This window comes from Phycodurus eques, chromosome 1, assembly GCF_024500275.1.
Source record: "Phycodurus eques isolate BA_2022a chromosome 1, UOR_Pequ_1.1, whole genome shotgun sequence".
Classification (NCBI taxonomy): domain Eukaryota; kingdom Metazoa; phylum Chordata; class Actinopteri; order Syngnathiformes; family Syngnathidae; genus Phycodurus; species Phycodurus eques.
In genome coordinates, this window is record NC_084525.1 from 6,365,268 (window position 1) to 6,386,927 (window position 21,660).

At 41.0% G+C, this 21,660-nt stretch overlaps 2 protein-coding genes across 2 annotated transcripts; both read left to right on the top strand.

Moving 5' to 3' along the window:
- Nucleotides 1-1,442: 1,442 nt before the first annotated feature.
- LOC133399491 (uncharacterized) lies at nucleotides 1,443-5,472 on the top strand. Its single transcript, XM_061671078.1, has 4 exons — nucleotides 1,443-1,695; nucleotides 1,806-1,899; nucleotides 4,005-4,164; nucleotides 4,258-5,472. The coding sequence occupies exons 1-4, from the start codon at nucleotides 1,497-1,499 to the stop codon at nucleotides 5,257-5,259; spliced, it is 1,455 nt and encodes a 484-aa protein (XP_061527062.1). The 5' UTR covers nucleotides 1,443-1,496; the 3' UTR covers nucleotides 5,260-5,472.
- A 1,606-nt stretch (nucleotides 5,473-7,078) lies between these two features.
- Nucleotides 7,079-20,169, top strand: LOC133399582 (protein-serine O-palmitoleoyltransferase porcupine-like). Its single transcript, XM_061671188.1, has 15 exons — nucleotides 7,079-7,230; nucleotides 8,602-8,747; nucleotides 8,813-9,005; nucleotides 11,014-11,057; nucleotides 11,134-11,315; nucleotides 11,407-11,537; nucleotides 11,628-11,648; nucleotides 11,757-11,771; nucleotides 12,834-12,959; nucleotides 13,042-13,142; nucleotides 13,977-14,053; nucleotides 14,118-14,181; nucleotides 14,369-14,454; nucleotides 16,345-16,455; nucleotides 18,062-20,169. Exons 2-15 carry the CDS (start codon nucleotides 8,612-8,614, stop codon nucleotides 18,161-18,163), a joined length of 1,389 nt encoding a protein of 462 aa, XP_061527172.1. The 5' UTR covers nucleotides 7,079-7,230; nucleotides 8,602-8,611; the 3' UTR covers nucleotides 18,164-20,169.
- Nucleotides 20,170-21,660: the final 1,491 nt, after the last annotated feature.

The following is a 21,660-nucleotide window of genomic DNA, read 5'->3' on the forward strand; positions in this document are numbered from 1 at the left end:
AGGCGCCATTAATGCTGAAAGGTACATACAGGTTTTGGAGAAACATATGCTGCCATCCAAGCAACGTCTTTTTCATGGACGCCCCTGCTTATTTCAGCAAGATAATGCCAAACCACATTCTGCATGTGTTACAACAGTGTGGCATCGTAAAAAGAGTGCGGGTACTAGACTGGCCTGCCTGCAGTCCAGACCTATTCTGTTATTATTTATGTTTAACACAACATCCCAACTTTATTGGAATTGGGGTTGTAAATTGGGTGGGGGGGTAAGTGCAAACATAATTTATTTTAGACTAATTTTAGTAATTTGAGTTGGCCTGATGTGAATCAATTTAGGCCACTTAGTGTACTTATTTTACTTTGGCTGTATTTGATGAAAATGGGTTTGGCTGACTCAATTATATCACATTACACGGAATTACTAAATTTGAGTTGGAGTTCCACAAATAAAATGGATGAAAAACCTGCCCAAAATTTATTTGTGTTCATACAATGAGTCATTTTTTTGAGTGTATAGAACACCACCGTTATATATGTTTCCCCTTGATTTGTCTCGAGAGCTTTCCAATTCCTGCTTTTTAACATTCGTTGCTACCTTAAATTACATAATCCGGCAAAGAATCTACAATGGTCTTCTTTAGACCAGAGGCTTCTATGACTCCCTGTAAGGCTGCGTGTGTGGCAGAGGGCGTGAGCAAATGACTGACATCTGTTCGGTCATGCCTCCTGTCCCTACAGTCTCTGACTGGCTATTCTTGTCACACTGTGACCTGTTTTTAAAATACTGACTGAAATACAATTTTAATAATAGTCTACTGTCTGGTCATAGAGACAGTTTTAATATATGACAAAAAGGTTCTTTTTCTACCTTTAACTTTTAAGTACAATAAATTTGAATTTAACCTTTTATAAATGTTTGCTGTCAAACATTCATTTAGTTTTTTTTTGTTATTGATTATTATTTTTTATTATTTCTTTCTTTTTTAAATTTTCCTTATATTCAAGCGCATTGTTAACGAATAAAACCTCTGCCTCGTCGACTCGGGCTTACTATGCTACTGTATTATAATGTTGGTCACTATGGTGGTAGTTGGAGAGCCAACTATTTTTGGAGGTGGTACTCGATGTAAAATGTTGGAGGACCATTGTGTTAGATTGTTGGTGTACTTAATGTTATGGCCGCTGGGGTAGCAAAAAAAAAAAATGCTAACTCTTCCACACGAGGGAGACCTGGCGACTTAGTGCGTCGTGTTTTAAAGACGAAGACGGCTGGATTTAATATTTAGTCATCCCAACGCACGTTACGTTATAGTCAACATAACTTTGTCATTGTTTTAACCCAAAAGTACATTACCGTACGCTGTCAGTCGTCTCGCGCCGGGCTAATATTAGCTCATGCTAACTTCCGGTGGATACGCGCGCCGCTAGGCAACGGAAGCCGACAAGCCGTTTGGACACACACTTCCTCATCCGAAGCTAAACCACACTTCGAGTAAAATGTACGCCTGCTGCGTGCTGGGTTGTACAAATAGCCGTTCTATCGCTGGCAAACTGAAATTTTACAGACTACCAACCGCATACCGACCGTTTCAGGCCAACCGGCGGTGTTTGTGGGTAGAAGTGCTCCAGAAAGTGAATGGCAGCGCGGAGGAGCTCAAAGAAAATGCTCGCATTTGTGGCGCTCATTTCATATCAGGTAAAGCTTATTAGTACAGTTTCTTGCTTATTAGTACACTTTCTTGCTCTTTTGTCGCCTAAAAAAAAAAAATGGTGGAAGATACCCACAGAATGCGCGTGTGTTTACAGGACAACCGTCCATGGATCAGGACAATCCCGACTTTGTGCCTTCTGTGTTTACAAACGTGAAGAACAGCCCGCGCCCCACGAACCCAAGCAGAAGGCAAGACAAGCCCAGTTGTTCATATAACATGTTGACAACGACCCGTTTTAGGCATATTGACTGAATGTAGCCGTGCTGACGTTATAGTTGTGACGTCTGAGCCGCTAGTGTCTTTCAGCTCGTGCTAAACTTACAAAACACAAGCTAACTGTTGTTACTGCATAACAGACACGTTATTATGTGCATTTTCACAAACATTACCGTGTCTCATAAAATACAAATTCTGCTCTATTAACGATATTCGGACAACACAAACAGGAATCATTGCAATTTTTCTACAAGATGAAAGAGGCATGAACGCATTGACGTGACATCAATCCATCGCCTGAAGCAGATTTATGATATAATATTAGATGCTGGCAGATAATATTAGATGCTGGCAGCACAGTAGACTATTTGTTAGCACGTCCGCATCACAGCTCGAGGTTCGTTGTTCGAATCACCGCTGGAGTTTGCATGTTCTCCCTTTGCTTGCATGGGTTTTCTTCTGGTACTCCGGCTTCCTTTCACATTCTAAAAATATGCATGTGATCTGACGTCAGGTTAATTGAAGAGTGACTGGTCCATACGTGGGAGTATGAATGGTGGTATGAAAAGTCTACACACCGCTGTTTAAGTGCCAGGTTTTTGTGATGTAAAAAAAAAAAAAAAAAAAGAAAGAGAAATTGAGACCAACATAGTTTCCTCAGTCTGAAAACCTGTTTGCACTAATGATGTGACCTTTAACCGGTTCATCTTATTGTGGGGGGAGTATTTTAGGGAAGGGAAGTAAAAATAAACAGCTGAGATAATGTGGTTGCACAAGTGTGCACACCCTCTTGAAACTGAGCATGGGGCTGTGTTCGGAATTAATTCGTTCAAACTCATGTTAAATGGGAGTCGGCACTCACCTGCCACCATTTAAAGTGCTTTTTAGTAACCCCTAATAAAGGCAAGCTGGTCAAGTTGGCTTTTCCTAACTTTTTTGTTTGTTTGTTTGTTTGTTTGTTTTTCTAACTGAAGCCTGAAGGATTTGTGCTAACACTGACTGCAATTCGGAACTATTCATAATTCTTTCGAACTCATTCAAGGCCCCAAGGTCCAGCTATGGTGTTCATTTGGTGATAAGCCGTAAAAATATACCTTTTGGAATTATGGCTAAAAAGTCACCCTTGGTTTCATCAGACCATAACACAGTTTCGCACATGGCTTTGGGAAATTACTAGTTTTTCCTTTTCCTTTGTGTTTTCTTTTCTTTGCCACCCTACCCATAGCCCAGACATATGAAGAGGGGTGATTGTTGTCACATGTACTAAGCAGCCTGTACTTGCTAGAAATTCCTACACTTCCTTCAGTGTTATTGTCGGCAACTTGTCAGCCTCCCTGACCACTTTTCATCTTGTCTTTTCATCAATTTTAGAGGGATGACCCGTTCTTGGTCATTTCACTGTTGTGTCATATTTTCTCCATTTGATGACGACTGTCTTCACAGTGTTCCTTGGTATACAGTTATTAGTTGTCTTTGAAATTCTTTTCTACCCTTCTCCTGACTTATAACCTTTAAAACAATTAGATTGTGGAAGTGCTCTGTGAATGCAGAAATGTCAAGAAAACCCTACTGGAACATAATCAGAGAACTTTCAATAGTGGAAAGTGTGTGCTGACTTTAACATGAGTTTGAATTCGTTAATTTTGAACAAAGCCCCACCCCCAGTTGTAAAAGGTTGTCCGCACTTGTGCAACCACATGATCTCCATTATGTTTATTCCCCCTTTTTAAAAGATTAAAACAAATCATTTTATAGCTAATAGGTCATATTAATGGGGTGTGTAAACTTTTTATATCCAATGTACTGTAATGTGACCAGTCAAGGCTGCACCCTGGCTCTCTTGCTGGGATAGACTCCAGCTCACCCAAATGAGGACAGGCGTTAAAAGGAAATGCGTGTTTGTTAAATGCTATTAACTGTTTTATATCAGCATGCACACTCATTTCATGGCGCAATTTGCAATTGTTCTTATCGTTGTGTTTAAGCATTACACATTTAGCCATTTTATACCTTCCATCAATTGTATACATGTACTATTAACATTAATAAAAAATGCTGTTTTACAATATTTTCAAAGGATTTTCAAAGGACGTAGAAAACGCCACTGGGGTCACCGAAAAAACGACAAGTCAGAGGGAACGCCGACCAAAGATGTTGCGTTCTCGGTGCAGCAGCCTTCAATGGAAACTGCTGAACGTGAACCTTCACAAGAGATGCAGACCACAGCTTGTGCAATGGTAGAATATCAAAATGACATTATTACAGCATTTGAAACTACTTGATAAAAAAGACATGCTTTGTTTTCAATCCTTTCTTTGTGTGTTTTGCAGGCAGAAGAAACTAAGCGTGACACTGAAATGAAAGAAACCCCGTCCACTCCTTTTGACAAAACGCCGTCACCCTTAGTGACCGCGGGTAAAATCAGTCCTGTGGTGCTCCTTAAGCACATCGTTGCTCCATCAGGCGCTTATATGTGTGAGTTGTGCAATGAAAGCTTCTCTACGGTCGGACAGCTTGTCCAACATAAATATCAGCATGAAAGACAAAGGTCTCCTAGTGATGAAGGTCAGGATAAGATCCCTGTCTGTGTTTTTGCGGAACGAGAAGAGCCTTCCTTTCCATGCAACATATGCGATCGAACTTTCACCGATCGCCATAGTTTGAAGCGCCACAAACTGCTCCATGTGAAAGACGGCAGGAAGTGCCAGAGGTGCGGCGTGCTGTTCTGTCGGCTTCACAAACGCACGCTGTTGGTGGCTCAGCCGGTGCCCGCAAGCGTCTCGAGCGACTCAGGCGAGTGCGACGAAGTTTGTCCTGTCATCGAATCGCGGTATGTGCTTGAACCGGGCGAGGTTGTGGAGCCTGTTGAAGACTTCGACACTTCTTGGAAATTTATCCCCCTGCTAAAACACTCTATTCGTAAAGTCAGTGAAGCCCAAGCACCGGCCTCAGACACGGAACTGGAAATAGTGCCTGAAACGCCACCACCGCCTCTCTCTCTTCCCATTTGTCCAGAAGCCAATCCCTCTGAAAACACAGCTCCCAAACCACAAAAAGTGGACAACTCTGAATCCCTCCCACGACCTTGTCTCTATCCACACCCAAAGCTTCCCCCGGCACTACGGATGTTTTCTCATCAGTGCCTCACCTCAGCATTTTTCGAGGTTCAAAGAAACTACGAATATATTTTTAGCAAGGGAACGGATGTCCCAAGTGAGAGCGCTGTCAAAAAGGAGCCACCTGAGACAGTGGCGGATCTCCCTCCAGATGTGCCAAACGATGAGCCGCAAGTAAAGGAACCAACTGCTTTTGACATGCAGATTGTGCTCTAAACCTAAACCTTTCCAAACTGAAATCGGAAACTGAAATATCTTTGGCAAATGTCACAATCCACTGCTGTTATATTTTAAAGCTGCTACTTGTTGAAATTTTGACCGACTGCCGATTTGTAACCACTTGGTCAAATCATTCTGCCTGTATGAACAAAGACTATATTTACCCCTTGGTAATACAAGGCATTAACCAGTTCTAATAAATCATTGTGAATGAAATTAGTTTTGCCCTCTTCTTTAGATGTATTTGATTATTTAGCGCAGAATGGCTAGTTTGGTTCTCTTCAATGCACTCCTAATCTGGAGTCATTGCATTTACGTTTTATTCCCACTGCATGTGAATGGGTTTTAGGGCTGCTACTAACCATTATTTTGATAATTGATTCATCTGCCGATTATTTTTTTCGGGCGAATCGGCTGAAAAGGCCGTTGTTTCATGTCCATCCCTTTATTCAACAACAGGACATTTCAAATCGGCAGCGCAGAACATGCACAAACAATTTGATTGTAACTTCAACTGTCAAAAAAGGGGCTAAAATGCTGATCAGTTTTCCAAAGTAAACGCAGATGTTTCTAAATGTCTTATTTTGATTTACCAATCAATTTGCTTTCATGTAGAACGACAGAAATCTGAGATTTTATGTTGAGACGCTGAAATTCTGAGGATTTGGACAATTTTAAGTCAAACAGAGTTTCAACGATTAGTCTATCAATATAGCCTTCAATTAATATAATAATTGATTAACCGTTGTTGATAATCGATTGAATTGTTGCACCTCTAGACAGTTCCATAATGACAACGAACGTGGTTTTCGAATAATAGTCATCAGCCTCTTACATCAGTTCAGGTTCTCATTGTAATTTGATTTGAGTAATCTGCTACAGGTGAAGATAAAATAAATCCTTGGGGACATTTAAAAATGAACATCAGTTATTTACTCGTTCATGAGTGACCAGTACACTGGTGGCTTGAGATATGAGTTGAATTCGTTCCGCAACTATGCTCGTATCTTGAAAAACGTATCTCATCATTTGCCAGTGCAACTGATGTTTTGTTTTTTTTTCTTTAGAAAATTTCAATTCAACATTATTGGACTATAGAAAACACTACTTAAACTTGTTGCCCGCATAACCTGCAAACACAACTGGACCTAATATACTGTCCTTGTTCTTCCGTGGCGTCAATTCACGGCGCATTCGAGTCTCCAACCGATAATTGTCCTTCCACAGCGAGGAACCCAATGTGAATAGACAGCGGCGGGATGTTGCGAAGTTTGCTGCCGCAATCTAGCGGTGAAGAGCTGAAGCGCGCGTACGTAAGAGCTATTCGTCATTAGTCGCGGTCACCGAACACCAGTGTGTACAGCTACGTCTTTATGGGATTGAAAACAATAATAATAATAACTTATTTGGTTAGAGTGTTAGTGATTACTACTCCAGCTTCCTCGCACGTTCATATTAGGGTCACCCGCGACCCTCGTGAGGATAAGCGCTATGGATGGATGATTATTGCATTGTGGTTGTGCCTCGCGACTGACTGGCGACCAGTTCAGGGAGTAGTGCGCCTTTCGCGCGAAGTCAGCTGGGATAGGCTCCAGCACCCCGCGACCCTAACCAGGATAAGCGGTGTTGACAATGGATGGATGGATGGATGGTTTCCTGACTCCTCTGGGCTTGGTGGCACGCTGTACGCATCATTTTGGTCGACACGAGTTAGGATGCCTGCGCGCGAGTTGTGATTGGCCAAGGACGCTGTCACTCGCTTCCCTGATTGGCCGTCACTTGCAGGCGAAGGTCGCCTACTGGCCGACGAGTCTTCCCGTGGCTGCGTGGACGGCTTGGTGCTGATGCTGCGTGTCGCCGAGTTCTAAGCATCATCTGGACTGAGTGAACACGAAAACACGCGTGGTAAAAGTGAGTGGAGACGGGCGGAAAAGCAGGAAGGAGCCCGCAGCTGCCGCTCGACAAACGGTAAGCTTCTTTCCAGTACACAAACTGACGAGCGCGCGGCGACCTATTAGCCACGGCCGGCGTGTGAGGGGCTCGGAGGGCGGTCGACGTTTACAAGCGAGAGCGTCAATCCCACCGAACGCTGGGAGCAAGGTTTGCTAGTTCTTCACCAGCTTCTTTCAAGAATTGTCACAACACGCTTCGGGCGCCGGCGTTGGACGTCACGCCAGTGTTTTGTGTTCGTGGAGGTCGCGGATCGAGCAGCTGTGACAACTCGTCCCCCCGGTGCACTGCATTGCGGAGCCACAGCATGCCCTGCTGCACACCACTGTGATGCGTTCAAGTAGCCTACTTTATAAAGCATGCACACAAATTTAGACCTATAGTTGCCCTATATCATATTTTACACATCATAACGCCACGGTTACCGCACCCATTTGTTCAAAATACAGATGCATCATTTAATGTGATTTATTATTATTATTATGATTATGTGTGTTGTCTCCTTAAGCAAACGACATGTTGTGGACGACTTGCATGAGCCGGACGAAAATATTCACAGATAACAACAGAGTTGAACTAATTGTGAAATTTGATTATTATTTTTTTTAATTAAATAACCTGAAATTGATTAGTCCATATCACCATAAGGTTCCTTTGAGACTTTACCATTTCACCCCCAAAAGTTGAAATCGTCCCTTGGACTGAATATTCATTGTGTTAAGTCAATGCATATTGGTCAAGTTCCCACACTTGGGGGGGGGGGGGAAAAATAAAATTAATAAGTGCAAGCAGACACATTGTACATGTAAATAATAAAATACGTGAGCTTGTTGACAGAGTGGGCATTTTATTTTATTTTTTAAACTAATGTAGCCATTTCATGAGCACATGTTGGACCTCCATTTAGCAACATGATTCAGTCAGCAATCTTACTGTGTATATTTCGAATTTATGTAAAGTTTTTCATCTCAATACACTATGACAGAGTGGACATGTTAAGCTTGACAACATCCAATTACATACACAAAATGATGTACAATTACAAAACCACTGTAAATATTTACTCTACAATTATCCACAGCCTATCTTTCATTGAAGAAAGACAAAATGCTTGACATTCCATGCGTTCCGTGCAAAATGCTCATGAAAATACAACGTACAAGCTCAGGATGACTCATTCTATCAAATAACTTGTGTACAATAAAACCATGAAATCATTTCACCACATTAGACACACTTTAGGTAGCAGAGCAATGTGTGTTTGAGTTCACTGCCACCACGCAGGGCTCATATCTCACATTTGTGCTCTGAAGTCAAAGCAAGAAACGCCGCACTGCAAATATGCGGGGTTTTACTGCAAAGTCTTTGAACATCTCTCTGCCATTTTAGACTGGCAGCAATGGGAGTTTTCAGCCGCCGCCAGTTCTTCCAGGAGCTCGCTCACGGCTGCCTGCTGCCGACAGCCCAACAGGGACTGGAGCAGGTGTGGCAGCTGCTGCTCATCTGCCTTCTGTGTCGCCTTCTCTGGATGTTAGGTAAGTATTCTTTTTTTTTTTTCTCTGGATGGTCACAGTCGCTTCTGATTCCTTTTACGTGGCAGGCTTACCCTCCATTTTGAAGCATTTGGCCACAGTGGCGGGAGGATTCTACGTCCTCTACTTGTTCTTTGAACTGCACATGATCTGGGTGGTCCTCCTTAGCCTCCTCTGCTACCTCTTCCTTTTTCTGTGTCGCCACTCGACCATGCGAGGCACCTTTCTCTCTATCACCGTGTTTATCTATCTGCTGCTGGGGTAAGAATGCCGTCCTTTGACATACTGTAGAGTCAACTATTCACATAAAGTTAGGGATATAAAGTACATCTTTTAGTAGTGAAACATTGAACAGTTGGATGTGCATTAAAAGGTTTGGAACAGGTCAAATTAAGTTCACCTGGAAAGTTTATAGTGCATTTAATGTTCATTCTGAAATTTGCCCCAAAAGCCAAATATCCCTAACTTTGTGTGAGTAGTGTATCTTTTGTTTGTTTGTTTCATTAAATTAAAGAAAGAAAAAAACAGACAAACAAAGTATGACAAACAAAGCAGACTCTAAATTGCACGTAGGTGTGAATTTGAGTGCGAATGGTTGTTTGTATGCGCGGTGCGATTGGCTGGCGACCAGTTCAGGGTGTACCCCGCCTCCCGGTCAACAGGCAGCTAAAATAGGCTCCAGCAAGCCCGTGACCCGAGTGAGGATAAACGGGATGGAAAATGGATGGATGGACGTTCACATGAAAACACACAATTTGAATGAAAAAGAGCAGAGAGACGAATAAATCTTCTATTTTCTGCCTTTTTTGTACAGGAAAAGATTTACATTCCCTATTTCCCTTTTTGTCTCTCTATTCAAATAAATCCACCAAAGTCTTCCAAATGATTTTTAACTTATGGTATGTTGCGAACCGTTATCCTAATTCACCATTTTATGATTATTTAATTCTCTTGATTTAATGAGCTTTTAGAATATATTGAGCTTGACTCTTTTATTTCTTTAAGTTGTTCTATAACTTTACACCTTTCACTCCTGTATTGTACTCCTTTCCATCATTTTGTACTCCTTTCCATAATATTATATATGACATATATAAAATATTATACGTTACTTTAAATTTGTCAAAGAGTGATGTATGACGCTCTTATAAATCCATCCATCCATTTTCCATACCACTTATCCCTCACTTAGCAAAGCAAAACAAAGCAAATTTATTTATATAGCGCATTTCATACACAACTCAATGTGCTTTAGATGATGAAAAGGTTTTTTTTTTTTTTTTTTTTTTTTTTTTAAAAACCAGGAAAAAAACAGCTTATAAACATTTAAAAGAAAGAGCAAAAACAATTAAAAGTACAATTAAAACAGCGTACAGTGCAAGAAATAGCCTTTAAAAGTGGAAATACTCTAAAAAGCATGAGAAAAAAGAATAGTTTTTAGGGTCGCAGTGTGCTGGAGCCTGTCCCAGGTGACTCTGGGTGAGAGGTGAGGTACACCCTGAACTAGTTTTCAGCCAATCGCAGGGCACATAGAAACAAACAACCAGTCGCACTCACATTCACAAGTTAGAGTCTTCACCCAACCTACTAGCATGTTTTTGGAATGTGGGAGGTAAACCCGCGGCGCGGTGGACGACTGGTTAGAGCGTCAGCCTCACAGTTCTGAGGACCCGGGTTCAATCCCCGTCCCCGCCTGTGTGGAGTTTGCATGTTCTCCCCGTGCCTGCGTGGCTTTTCTCCGGGCACTGCGGTTTCCTCCCACATCCCAAAAACATGCATTAATTGGAGACTCTAAATTGCCCGTAGGCGTGACTGTGAGTGCGAATGGATGTTTGTTTCTATGTGCCCTGCGATTGGCTGGCAACCAGTTCAGGGTGACAGCTGGGATAGGCTCCAGCACGCCCGCGACCCTAGTGAGGAGAAGCGGCTCAGAAAATGGATGGATGGATGGATGGGAGGTAAACCCACACAGGCACTGGGAGAACATGCAAACTCCACACAGGGGAGGCCGGATTTGAGCCCGGGTCCTCAGAACTGTGAGGCAGATGTGCTAACCAGTCGGTCACCGTTCAGCCCGCTCATGTAAATGTGATATCATGTCGGAAGTACATTATCGCCTCCTCTATGAGCCACTTCGTAAGCTTGAAAGCAGTAATGCACATTTGTTTCGTGTAAATTTGACTTCATGTAATAACGCCATGGTATGATTAGCAATATGAGCAAAGAGCATCTTGCTCAAACCATGCCTTGTTGTGCTCGATTTGACCAGAGAACTGCACATGATGGACACCACCAACTGGCACAAGATGAGAGGTAAGGCGTGCAGCCTTCTGTCCTTTCATGCGTTGATTATTCAAGGCTCGTTCCAAGCGTTGCTGCGGGTGCCCAGGTTCACAGATGGTGGTGGCCATGAAAGCCATCTCTCTGGCCTTCGATCTGGATAGAGGTGTCGTGACCGGCGTACCCTCTCCCATCGAATTCATGGGTTACATTTACTATGTGGGAACAGTCATCTTTGGTCCGTGGATCAGCTTCAGTAGCTACAAAGAGGCTTTAGAAGGACGTAAGATGGTATGTGTGATCCAATAACCACTCAGTAGAAATGGTGACGTTGCATTGGAATTTTTAAAAATTCAATCTTTTTTTTTTTTTTTATCCTCAGAGCTTTTCGTGGTTATTCAAAGTATCTTTTAGCTCGGTTAAAAGTCAGATTTGCCTCGTCCTCTCCAACTGTGTGGCGCCCTACCTCTTCCCCTATTTCATTCCCATCTACGGAGACAAGCTGCTAAGGAGGTGAGTGGACCACGGAGGCCAGATGTTGGCTTATGCTTTTGTTTGTAGTTTTAAATTATCACGTGTCTCTTTACCATTTTCTTTTCACAGCAAAAAGAGGAGAAAAATCAGGTAGCAAATTATCAATCAAGACAAACATTAACAGCATTGTGTGCTCCTTTTTGCTTTACCGTGTTTGTCTGATGTCTGATGCTTCTCTTTTGGTTTATTTCTGCGCAGAGGTTCACTGGCAAAGTAAGTATGATGTTGAATTGTGCATTTACAGTATACAATGCCTTACCCATGGCAACAACTGTACTTGTTGTATTCCATCCATCCGTCCATCCATCCATCCATCCTCTGCACTTGATGATCCTTTTCAAGGTCATGGTGAACATGAATCTATCCCAGCAGAGTTTGGGGCAAAATGCAGACTTCACCCTGGACTGGTCACCGGCCAATCACATGGAGTATTAAATTCCATGTCCATATGAGTCAACATCAAAGTCCAGTATTCATTCTACAGACACACTACTGTATTGATATTTTGACCCACTCTGGTATTGTGATCACTGCACTGAAGATTTTGAGGCCTACCGCACAAACGAGCGTCACAGCCGTCTGAACTTTTCACACAGTGTGCGGGGTTCAGCAACTCGTTTTTATGAGTGGCTGACAGTCGGCTGTGATTGAAATGTTCTCTCCTCTCTCTCTCCTTATTCTCACACATTGCCTCGTTGTGGCCACACACGTCATCGTTGACAATCCAGCCATGTTTTTGTGGTTCAATAAAAAATAATACAGGACAGTTTATTGTATGTGGAGCCTCAAAACCTGACATAGGGTCACATTTCCATTGTTCAGCGCGCCAGTAGATTTGCGGCGCTCAGTCACTTGGTGTGAAGCAAAGAGTCAGCAACTGTAATTTTTTTCGAGATGGTCCACTTCAGTCGTGTCTGTACGCTTTGGTTGTTGTGCGGTGGGCCTTACACGCCTCGCATTTTGCACGGTGTACAGCCTATATTCATCCTTTGTATGTATTGCATTGCCTTAACTACACATCGATGCAAGGATTGTCATGTCCTCCAGTTTTTTACACACATCAATTCTTATTATATTTGGTAATAATCCCACATTTGCACTTTTGGTTAGATAATAACCGTATTGCATTTGTTGTATACACTGTACAATGAATGACTCTTTATGGGAGATATTTGAGTCCAAGGAACTTGCCTGAATTGACAAGCAACGGCACTAAATGGTTTTAACTCAACTTAAAAAAATTAAATACGTCCTATCTCTTTTTTTTTGCACTAGGTGGTTGTTGGCTTATGAGAACACACTGTCTTTCCATTTAAGCAACTATTTTGTTGCGTATTTGAGTGAGACCACAGCCACTCTGGCTGGGGCAGGCTTCACAGAGGAGAAGGAAAACCTCAAATGGTTAGTAAATGAATAAATGAAAGCTTTCTCATGGGCAGCAGGGCTTGTATATGACTCACTTTAAAAGATGGGTGTATTGTAGGGATCTGACGGTGTCAAAGCCATTGAGCATCGCGTTCCCTCGCTCGATGGTGGAGGTGGTCACATCGTGGAATCTGCCCATGTCGTGCTTTCTACATACCTGTGAGTTAGAATGTTTCTACGGTGTGTGCGTTGAGATGCAAGTTGAATTCATTCCATGACTACGCTCGTAATTCAAAACACTCAAATCATTCTTCCATTGAAATGAATGGAAATGGCCTTAATCCAAAAACTCCTTTCCTTTTTAAAAAGGAAACTAGCACTCTATAATACTGTACTTTATACAAACACAGAACATGTCAGAACATAATTAAATAGAATATAAAGATTTGAACAATTTGTGCATCGTAATGAATTCATTGCTGCTCCTTCTGGTTTGTGCGATTTGGCCACCGGGCGGCAGTATGACAAACAGAGAAGCGTTTCACTCAGTTAGCGTAAGTGACTCAGCAATCTGCAGTAATATTTGTCGATTTTCACAGAGGATAAAGAACATATGTCTGTGAGTATTGTTATATGCCACATGGATGCTATTCATCAGCCTGTCTATGGCGTTTCCCATTATGTGTTAGCATTAAGCTAGCAGACGTAAAGGCAAAGTTATGTGGTTGTTTAAATGACATAATGTGTAATTCTCATTGTTTCATGTTAACATTGACAGTAAACTTGAACAGCATGAAGTGTCTTTTTTAAAGATTATTATTATTTTTTTTTTTACTATCTGCCAAACTGCTGCATGTTGTAAAGTGAGCTGAGTTCACTGCCACCATACAGCACACGTATCTCTCTTTTTTTTTTTTTTTTTTTTGTTTCAAATCAAAAGCATAAACTGGGTCCAAAAAAAAGTCTGGTCACTCTTATCTCGAGGCACCACTGCATTTCTGATTGCAAGCAACGCTAAAAATACAATAAAATAATAACACTATTATTTTACAGATGTATTTCAGAGTGCTCTCAAATTTGGGGCTTTCTCTGCCATCATGGTGACATATGCAGCCAGCGCCCTTCTGCACGTGAGTACTAAAGCAGTTAAACTGTGCTCTGAGTTGCAAGTTTACTTTTGGTTGTGTCTGGCAGGGTTTGAGTTTCCATCTGGGTGCCGTGCTCGTATCTCTTGGCTTCATCACCTACGTTGAGCACAGTGAGACTCAGTCTAACGTCTCCTTTTCACACTTGATTCTTTGGCACTTAACATTGTAGCAATGGCTTAATTGCACCCGTCATTACACTTTGTTTCTGTTTCTGTTTGTTTTTTGTTTCTTTGTTTATCTTTCACTGCTGGGAGGAAGCGTTTTATGTTAATGCATCGGCCCTGTTTTCTGTGTCAGTGCTGCGGAAGAGACTGGCGGCCATTTTAAACGCCTGTATTCTGTCCAAGAAATGTCAGGAGAACTGCACTCACCAGAACAAAAAGGTAATGCTTCCTTCTCTTTTTTTTTTTTTTTTTATTATTATCTCCATGGCTCTTTGTTTACTGTTGATTAACATTGTGCAGTTTTGCAGCCTTCTTGAGCTTCTTAGATAGGTGTGATTACAACCTTTTTTCACAGCCTTTTTCTGTAACCTTTGAGCCGGTTGCAGTTACACACTGCTGTGTCTCACCAATGACTACCTGCGTTGTCATCCGAGCTCAGAGCAGAGAGAATATACATTTAAACACTAACAGGTGCTGGCGTGAGGATATCATTCAACAAAACTGAAAAAAGTTTATGCCAAATCTGTTATGTCACATTATGTCTAAAGGTTTTTGAACTTATCACACTTAATTGATGGTCTCCTCAAAACCTTCCAATGACGAATATTACAGTATAGTGCAGTGGTGCCTTGAGATACAGTTGAATTTGTTTCTTGATCACGCGCATAACTAAAAACACTCATATCTGGAATCATCTTTCCCTATTGAAATAAATAGGACTTCCATTATTCAGTTCCTGCCACACCCCCCCAAAAATGTTGTAATGTGTATTTTAATGAGGAGAAATCTTGTACTTTATACAAACATACAGTAATGGCATAATTAAATATAAAAAAAAAAGCATCAGCCGGCACGGTGGATGACTGGTTAGCACATCTGCCTTACACTTCTGGGGATTGGGGTTCAAATCCCGGCCCCGCCTGTGTGGAGTTTGCATGTTCTCCACGTGCCTGGGTGGTTTACCATCCATAAAGAAAATGGATGGATGGATAAAAAGCATCAAACAAGTTTTTCACACTGAATCAGTTGAATGCCCATTGTGCTGCTCCTTATGGTGTGCCTGTCTTGGCCACCTGGGGGCAGTATAAGACAGACAGACGGATATACTGTCACAAATCAGGTGTGCTTGGGTGTCCTGAAAGGCGCTAGATCAATCATTTTCTTTACCGCTTATCCTCGGACGGGGGGGGGTACACCCTGAACTGATTGCCTGCCAATCGCAGGACACATAGAAACAAACAACCATTTGCACTCACATTCACACCTACGGGCAATTTAGAGTCTTCAATTAACTTACCATGCATGTTTTTGGGATGTGGGAGGAAACCGGAGTGCCCGGAGAAAACCCACCCTGGCACGGACGGGGAGAACATGCAAACTCCGCACAGGCGGGGCCGGGATTTGATCCCCGGTCCCCAGAACTGTGAGGCAGATGTGCTGACCCGTCGTGCACCGTGCCGGTGTAGATCAATCTAATCTATTATTATGATGATGATGATGATGACTGATGATGATTATTATTATTAACTCATCTCTCAGCACATCAGTATGGCACTACTCATTGCCAACTTTTGTGATTAAGGGCTATACAAATAAACTTGACTTATATTAGTCTTTCTACACAGAGGATAAAGAATATATGACTGTGAGTACTGTTATATTGTCTTCCTACATGTGTTGCTGCACCGTATGTGTCCAATCGTTGCTTGAAGGTTTCAAGCACCGCAAAATGGAGGTTCTTTAGTATTAGCATTAAGCAAGCGGACTAAGTTGTTTTGAATACACAACGTGTAATTCTTTGTTTTATTTAGTTTGACAGTTGTGTTTTAATTCTAGAGGAAACTCACATCTGCAGCGGTTAAAATGCAGCAGCCTCAACAGTCTGCCGGGCCCTGTCAAGTGATTATAATTTAGAGTTAGCGTGTCTGGCAGGATGCCTAGCAAAAAGCTGTTATGCGGGATTGGTTAGACAAATCCTAAGCAACAGGGAGGGAGAAGAATGATCCCTGCAAACTAGAAAAAGCTTCCTGCATGGACTTTACATACATTACATACATATAGATGCAATGCTCCGATATGATGCTTACTGTATTGCCTCGTCCTCTGCAGGCACTATGGGTGTACATGATCAACATAGCATTCAGTGCTCTGGCAATACTACATCTGACGTACCTGGGTTCTGTGTTCAATTCCAGTGTGGACTACATGGAGGAGGATGAGGTGAGCTTGTAATCTACAGTATTTGAGTGCATATCGTCACTGTCCTATGTCCAAATTTGCCCAATTTTATATTTTTTCACAAATCGATACTAATGCTCAGTCCCATTGTGGGTCTGTTATTTTTACAAATTAACATGGCGCCTTGAGATACAAGTTTAATCCGTTCCGTGACCATGCTTGTAACTCAAATCAATCGTATCTCATATCAAAGGGGGGAAACGTATATAATATCTGTTTGTCATAATTGTTGAGTTGAATATAATTTAAAACATTTGATCACACAAAAAAAAAAAAACTCGGCGAAAACACACGTTCCCATGCTTGCATGGGTTTTCTCCGGGTGCTCCGGCCTCCTCCCACATTCCAAAAACATTCATGTTAGCTTCACTGAACACTCTAAATTGTCCTTATTTATAAATGTGAGTGTGAATGGTTGTTGGTCTATACATGATCTTAGATTGACTTGCGGCCAGTCCAGGGTGTATGCTACCACGATGACAGAGTAGCTGCCATAAACAACTACGATCCCCACACAATTCAAACATCTCTCATCGCCTAACTATGTGTGAAGAAAAGTGGAAATAAGACAGAGACTGTTTCACTTAATGACGTGGAATATTTGACAGTTTGGCTTACTTTAGCTAAAAAAAAAAAAAGCATTGACTTTGCCCAACACTCGCCTCATTGCTAGATAGCAGTTAGCATGGTGGGAGTCATCAAAGTATCCTGGATTTCTGATGTGTATGTACCTTTAATAAAACACCATGGTAACAATCGACCGATGCACAATGAAAGATATTTATCTTATAAATCAGTATTACTAAAGAGTACTGAATTAAAATGTAAACTTTGAAAATGGAGGTATGTACTCTATGTATCATGCATTTTCTAACGTTGCTTATTGTTAAAGATTAACTTCTACGAAGTGCAGAGATGGTTAGAGTAGCCATAAATTGTACTCAATTATGCGTACTGTTAGTTTAGAATAATTTGTCTAAAGTAAAAATAGAAAGTAATCCCCCAAACAATTACTTGTGGGAGAGTAAGTATTCAATAAAAAAACAAAAAAACCTGAGTAACCGGTGATTAACGTCTATTTTTTTAATCAAAGCACAAGCATCAACGAGACAAAAATATAAAATGGGAATGTACAAATTCAGATATTGCCCAACAATAACACTTTAACTGAAACAGTAATAAATAATTAAAGTTTCTCGGAGAAACCAAAATGAAAAAAAAAAACAAAAACAAAAGTAGCGAGCACAATGTAACTGAGTAAAAGTAATGTTTCTTCTTAACAGAAATGCTGAAGTAGAAGTAAAATGTTGCATTAAAACTATTCAGAAAAGTACAGTCCATCCCCCAAAAAATACTCTGTCCCTCCCACCTGTATTGTTGCAGCCAAACACTGCACAGTAATTCATAATTTTTTTGACCTTGGCTATCAAATGTATCTATCAAATCACTCAATAAGCACCACAACATCAACATCCAACATGGCAGCCGTGTGTCCAGCAGTGCATGATGTCACTGGAAAACTACCAATAGAAAACAGTTTCGAATCCTTTTTTTTTGAGCTTCTGTTTTACGTCTCACCCCCCTACAGGATGACATCAGCCATCACACCGTTCAGAAGTGGTCAGAGCTGAGTTGGACGAGCCACTGGATCACGTTTGGATGCTGGATATTCTACCGCCTCGTTCTTTAGAATAGAGAAAGGAGCCAAAGAAGCAATAATGAGGGTTCTCTTCCCTGTGACTATAAGAGAAGCAGTCGATAGCCAGGTTGGTGCCACTTGGCCTCTGCTTCATCTGTCATCTTGACCTGCTGGGGACTCCTTTTGATATCCTCACCACTCTCCTTCCTCCTTTTCTATGGACGGCATCCTTTTTTCCCCCCGAGCTCTCGTGTTGTGACAGCAGTTACTGATGTCTCCCTGCGGGTCACAATCGATACCGATCAGCGTGACGGAGATCCTGGCTTTTCCTTTCTCGGGATTGAGCTGTTATCTCTGCGCCAGATGTGCTTTCCATTCATCTCAAGTGTTTCGTTATCATATTTTCCTTGATATGATTATGATAATAATGATGATGATGACGATAATGATGATGATTGACGGATATTGCACAATGTGCTTATGCTCAGTGGTTCCCAAGAACAGTGACCATATTTGGAAACTTTTTTTTTTTTTTTTGCAATGTCATTATATCACCAAGCATCGCTTTCAAGTGTGTTTAGACGGTGAGTTTAGATCTTAATGAAAAGAGCACAGATAATGTCCAAGTATTTATTTTATCTGTAAATTATTTTATGTTTTGCGCATTAGTTGAAAATTGTTGCCCTAGATTAGGGGTGCCAAAATACTTTTTGTTGCGGGCCACGTTGTAGTTACGATTTCCCTCAGAGGGCCGTTATGACTGTGAAACCATATAAATGATTAATCGCCTCATATTGTTGCATATACACAACAAATAGATGAATAGCCAATTCTGAAATCAGAAGTCAAGGATACTACGGTGTTCAGTTACTGTAAAAACAAAAAAAGGGGGATTGGTAACAAAAAATGCTTGCAGTATCTTAACATTATTTATTACATATGACAATTTAAAATGTTGGTGCAGATTTTAGCAGGAATCACAGGAGTTGAGGCACATGATTTGCTTTCGCGGGCCACATGCAATGATGTGGCGGGCCGGATCTGGCCCCCGGGCCTTGAGTTTGACACCAGTGCCCTTGATGATGTCCTCAAATTAATTTTTGAGCCCGAAAAGCCACACGTGTATAGGGGAGTTTGCAATTTCAAGAAAAGAATCACTTTTTGTCATATTGGTTAAAACGGTCATTTTGAATTGCGCCCTAGCATTGTTATCCCAGAAAAGCACCTTATTGGTCATTTCCAGTCTTCCCCCCAAAAAACAAAAAATTTTGTCATGTGGTTTTTAACAATAAAACAATGTTTCACTATCATATAGTATTTTATTTAATATATATATATATAAATCAATAACATAATTAAAGAATATAAAGAATTAATCTTTATTTGTATTGTGCTGCTCCTTCTGCTGTCTGCGTCTTGGCCACCAGGGGGCAGAGTAATACAGACATACATGGAGACAAAGGTGCTGTCACAACTCCTCAGCAGTAATATTAGTCGTTCTTCACAGAGGATAAATCATATATGCCTGTGAGTATTGTTATATGATCAGTCTATGTGTTGCTCCACTATTTGCATTGAAATATTTGTTGATGAAAGGGTTGGAACACCACGGTTATGGATGCTATCCGTCAGCCCGTCAATGGCGTTTTCCTTTACGTGTTAGCATTAAGCTAGCGGACTTAAAGGCCAAGCTACTGTATGCGGTGTGTGTTTTCTTGTGTGTTTTAAATATACAACTTGTAATTCTTTGTATTATGTTTAGTTTGACAGTCAACTTCAACTGGGAGTGGCATTTAACAGCTTGAAGCCTCTTTTTTGAAGAATTGCTCACGAATTCTATCTGCCAAATTGGTGCTTCTTGTGACTTGAGTTGAATCACTGCCACTGTACACCGCCCCTAAGTTTATGGTTGTCAAAGGAAAAAAATTGGCCTAATAACGGCACGTACCTCAAAATACTTCGAGTCACTTGTATCTCAAGGCACCACTGTACTACTGTCAATTCATAATGACTGTTTTAACAAATATGACAAAAAGTGTTTTTGGGGTTTTTTTTTGTGGGGGGGGGGGGGGGGGTGCAAACTCCCCTTTTCGTTCTTTATTACAGAAAAGTAAACCAAGCATAAATAGTTGGTAATTACATGGATGCTTGACAACAATTTGATTGAGTAATCATTTTCAGATGTAGTCATGTCTGTTATTTCCTTTCGGGATTTGTAGATTTAGAGAGTCAACCGGCAAATGTATTTTGTGCGGTGAAGGTACAGTGCCGTGAAAAAGTATTTGCTACCTTTTCAAAGTCTCATCTTTTGCATAGTTTCTCCACTTTAGTGTTTAAAATCATCAATCAAATGTAAACATCAGACAAAGATAACTCAAGTAAACATAAAATGCATTTTGGAATGGTTATTTTATTTATTTAGGAGGGGAAAAAATTAAAAGCTACCTGCCCCTGTGTGAAAAAGTTATTCCTCCCCGTAATCCTAGTAGTACTAGTTGAGCCGCCCTCAACAGCTACAACTGAAATCGTCCATTTTCTATTGCTGGCAATGAGTCTTTCACATCGCTGTGGAGATATTTTGGCCCACCCTTTCTTTGCAGAATATTTTTAATTCAGTGGAGGGTTTGGACGGAACATGGACGGCCTTTTTAAAATCATGCCACACCATTTCAATTGGATTCAAGTCTCCACAACAAAACCATGTTGTTTTTAAACTGTTCATTAGTTGACTTGCTGGTGTGTTTTGGATCATTGTCCTGCTGAAGTACCCAAGAGCGCTTCAGCTTGAGGTCACAAACTAATGTCTGAACATTGTCCTTCATGATTTTCTGGTAAAGAGCAGAATTCATGATTCTCTTGATCACAGCAAGTCATCCAGGTCCTGAAGTAGAAAAGCAGCCTCAGACCATCACATTACCACCACCATGTGTTAATGGTGGTACAATTTTTCTTTTTCTGAAATGCTGTGTCACATTTATGCCAGATGTAACGTGACACACGCCTTCCAAAAAGTTCAACTTTTGTCTCGTCAGTCCGTAGAATAATCTCCCAACTTCAACTTCATTTTGTCAGACAGGTTTTATTTACGTGATTTCTTGATTGATAAGGTCTGGCGATAATCAGACTTGGGTGTGATCAGTGTATATGAACTCACTTTTCCAAAAAAAACAATTATTAGCCTTATTTTGTTATATAACAACGAAGACCATTTCTTTTTCACATAGAGCCAAGTACAACCACAATTCCAATGATGTTGGGACGTTCTGTTAAACATAAATTAAAAACAGAATACAATGATTTGCAAATCATGTTCAACCTATATTTAATTGAATACACTACAAAGACAAGATATTTAATGTTCAAACTGATTAACTTCATTCTTTTTAGCAATAATCATTAACAACACGTTCCAAGAAAGCTGGGACAGGTGGCAAAAAAGACTGTGAAAGTTGAGGAATCAGAATCAGAATCATCTTTATTTGCCAAGTATGTCCAAAACACACAAGGAATTTGTCTCCGGTAGTTGGAGCCGCTCTAGTACAACAGAC